A 4,144-nucleotide genomic window follows, 5' to 3' on the forward strand; every position below is an offset into this window, starting at 1 on the left:
GGGCGGCGGCTTGCTGCACCTGGAAGCACAGACAGGCCACGCCCACGTCACAGGTGTCACCTGACCTCAAAGCGATGGGTTTGTGGGGCGGTCCTTACCTCCGGGAGGGGTCATGACCCGGTTCTGCTCCGGGTCCCGGTGAGGAGGCCCCGTCCCGGGACTGATGCTGCATCTCCATGACGACGGTAGAGGAGGTGAGGGTTGGCGTGACGGGGGTGACGGAGGTGATCATCGGGGAGGGGGGTTCAGGGGTCACGGGCGAGAGAGCTACAGCAGTCATGGTGGGGGGGTGGGGGGAGGTGGAGGTCCTAACGGGGGAGGGGGGGCCTCAATGGGGGAGGGGGGGCCTCAATGGAGGAAAACTGCAGAGAAAGAAAGAGCGTGACATCACTGGGGGGCGTGTCAGAATGCTGCGTTAGCATTTAGCTCGCTGCAGGTGAGGCACAGGCGCAAAACATTTTTCCTGTTCAGAGGAAATAAAGACACACACACACACACGTTCACATCATACCCGTCCATGCGCGCCAACATCCCATAATGTTCAGCAGGTCAAACTTCGATCGCTCCTCTTCCTCCTCTGGATGAACACACAGACGTGTCACCGCATGGCACCACACACACACACACACACACACACACACACACACACACACACACACACACACACACACACACACTCAGCCTCTTGTCTGAGTCTACCATGAGGTCAGTGGGCGGAGCCAGACATGACATCATCCTCCACATGACCGGGAGAAAAGGGGGGGCTGTCAGGGAGAAGGGGAGAGATGGGGATGTGATGATGTCACCGTGACAACAAGGGATGCTTCTCCCAACACCGGACGTCCCATTGGAGGAGAAGCTAAAAGCGCTAACGGCTAGCTCCGCAGAGAGGGCTGATGGGTAATCAGTTAGCACTCCAGCAGGAAGTTAAAGCGAGGGACAGGAAGTGGAACCCAACCTTGCTGACACAAACCCTCCTGCTGATCGTCGACTAATCCTCGCCGGTCACATGACTCACAGGCGGCGGCGTCATCCAATCAGATTCATCCGTCTGAGATTTGATTTTTTTCAATTTATAAATTTGTGATTTAAGGATAAAAATGTCGACGTTGATATTCTACAGATAAACAAGAGCAGACCTCACATTGGCCACACCCACAGCACACAGAGGGAATCATGGGTAAATTATGAATCATTCACAGCCAACAAATGTGTGTTACTGTTAATGAAGGACGAGCTACCAGAGGTGTGTGTGTGTGTGTGTGTGTGTGTGTGTGTGCATGTGTGTGTCCCAGAGGTCTTCCAGCCCAGCCCCAGGATGAATAATGCATTATGGGTAGGATCTGTCTCTGTATCAGGTGTCAGACGGTGGAAATGGAGCAACGCAGCAAATACAAAATATATATTTATAAATAAATATATAAACACAGATACATTTAAATTAGAAATACATGAATAAAATGAAATAAATATTTTTAATAATATACATAAATATATTGTTATAGTTTTTATAAACAAATATATACACAGATTTATTTATGCGTATAATTATTTGTAAATATATATAGCTTTATTTATATAGACATATTGGTATATTATAAACAAATGTACTGTACACACACACACACACATATATATATATTTATAAATATAGATTTTTTTATAAATATATGCATAAAAATATGGACAAAATAAATATGTATTTATAATAGGTATATATTTATAAATATATAATCAAACTGAGGAAGTAAACTAGCATCTGGTGTAAAGATTCTCACTGCTTCCTGTTTGAATAGTTCCGCCCACCTCACTGTGATTGGTCAGGCTACACTGGACCCTCTGTCCACCACTGGGGTCTGGACCCCTGGGTGACGGGGTCGGGGTGGGGGGGGTTCTATCCTTGTGGTTCTCTTACAGTCCATCTTTAAACCAGATGGACTGTCCTTTAACCAGATTAAGATGATCACTTCCTTTAACCAGATTAAGATGATCACTTCCTTTAACCAGATTAAGATGATCACTTCCTTTAACCAGATTAAGATGATCACTTCCTTTAACCAGATTAAGATGATCACTTCCTTTAACCAGATTAAGATGATCGCTTCCTTTAACCAGATTAAGATGATCACTTCCTTTAACCAGATTAAAATGATCACTTCCTTTAACCAGATTAAGTTTGACTAAAAAATGTGTGCCAGCTGGACACGTCGCTGAGTCAGCAGACAGGAAGTAGTCAGAAGGACTGGAGGAAGAGGAGGAAATAAAGAGAGAAGAAACAGAAGGAAGAGGTGAAGGGTTAGGGATTAGGGATGAGGATTATGGGTTAGGGTTAGGGATTAGGATTAAATTTAGGGTTAGGGATTAGGATTAAGGGTTAGGGGTTAGGAGTTAGGAGGAGGGGTTAGGGGATCAGGGGGTTCTAACTACCTGCTTCCTCCTCATCAGGTCGCTTTGCCCCGCCCTAGTTAGGGTCACCTGTGTTTGATCTTCCTTCCTGTCCCGCTCCACTCTTCATCCTCTTCTTCTTCTCTGATTGTTTCCTGGTTAAAATCTAAAAACGGGGTCGCGACCTCGTGACCTTCTCATCCATGTATGAGAATACTTTCCTCAGGTTTAATCTCATCAACCGTTGGCCGACACCCAGTTTAACCTCACTCGTGTCTGACATCACATCCTGTGGAGCGGAACACGCTGACAGTGGGCTGAGCTGCACCGACCAATCACATCGCTCCGTACGCATCCTGACATCAAAGCTTTTAATGTCGGTTCTGATGAATGAGAAAATCCTTCAGACAAACACGCTGTGGTTTGTTTGAGGTAAACAGGAAGTAGCCACCTAGCGCTAACGTGGCAGACGGCTCCAGAGGGCTGTGACATCACAGGTCACCTCCTGTCGTCCTGTCGGACTGACGATGGTTCATGACATCAGAGTGAAACTGATCTGCTGTGATGTCACGAATCATCAGGATCCTGACTAGGAGGCTGAGACCAAACAGGAAATGTGATGTCATCTCCATGTGACGATGTCATCCCAAAGTGATGATGTCATCTCCACGTGATGATGTCATCACCACGTTAGCGAATGAATCTCATCCAATCCCAAACCGGATGTTGCACACATGGCCTGTGGAATTCTGGGAACGGCACGAGCGCTAGTGAACGTTAGCTTCCTGGAATCATGGGTTTAGCTTGATGCTAGCGTTAGCGTAGTGTTGTCAGAGTGCATCAGGCCTTAAGCCCCGCCTTCGTCTGGAATGATGTCACCAGCTTGAGTTGGGATGATGTTCCGATGTATCTAGCTAGCCTAGCTTAGCAACATGCTAACCAGCATGGGTCACTATTAATGGGACCGATGGGAGGAGCCTATTGGTCGTGAGTGAAGGGAAAGGTTCCAAACTTCTCATCCAAGCTAAACGGAACGCTCCCAGCGTCCGAGGTTCTCCCGTTAACCCTTTCCTTCCTAACCTCTGAGCCAAGCGACCACATCATGGGGTCACAAACACCCCCCACCCCTATGAACGCCACCCCAAAACCAGAACCAGCATGAACTTGGGGAGCCAGGGGGGGGTGGAGGCCCGGTCCCGGTGCAGTAGAGCGGGCGAGCGAGCTCCAGCCCCCCCACAACAAAAGGTGAGAGAGAGAGAGACGCACCGGGAGTCACCTCCCTCCCCCCTCCCTCCATCCCGTCTTTTCCTGCATCATTCTGGGAGCGACGGCGTCAGACGGCTCATTAAACCAGCTTTACACACACACACACACACACACACACACACACACACACACACACACACACACACACACACGTTCAGCGGTACGTACCACATCTCTTCTCCTCGTCCTTCTATTCCTGAGTGTCGAATGTTTGAGGATGCTGAGGGAGGAGGGAGAGGAGGAGGGAGGGGCAATTCAGCTGCAGAATGGGGGCGGAGAGAGAGGGAGGGATGCTATCAGCAGAGGCTAACGCTAGCTCGTGTGGGCTGATGGGATGGACGGATGGGAGGGATAATGATGATGCGGCACCTTTCAGGACGGGAACATAAGGAGAGGGGGGGGAGCCCAGTTACCTTGGAAACTCAGATGATGTGATGGAGAAGGTGGAGCCGAGCTCTGATTGGCTGACAGGGTGTGGCAGTGGGAGGGGGAG

General features: G+C 48.9%; 1 protein-coding gene across 1 annotated transcript in view; it reads right to left on the reverse strand.

The window, feature by feature from the left end:
- Nucleotides 1-280, reverse strand: part of akap6 (A kinase (PRKA) anchor protein 6) — a 75,062-nt gene extending 74,782 nt beyond the window's left edge. Inside the window, exons 1-2 of the mRNA XM_068338063.1 lie at nt 99-280; nt 1-19 (exon numbers count right to left, since the gene is read on the reverse strand). The exon at nt 1-19 is cut by the window's left edge and continues 153 nt beyond it. Of these exons, the coding sequence (XP_068194164.1) occupies nt 1-19; nt 99-280 (201 nt within the window). The remainder of the gene's footprint in view (nt 20-98) is intronic.
- Between the last annotated feature and the right edge of the window lie 3,864 nt (nt 281-4,144).

The sequence above is a fragment of the Antennarius striatus genome, chromosome 17, assembly GCF_040054535.1.
Source record: "Antennarius striatus isolate MH-2024 chromosome 17, ASM4005453v1, whole genome shotgun sequence".
Classification (NCBI taxonomy): Eukaryota; Metazoa; Chordata; class Actinopteri; order Lophiiformes; family Antennariidae; genus Antennarius; species Antennarius striatus.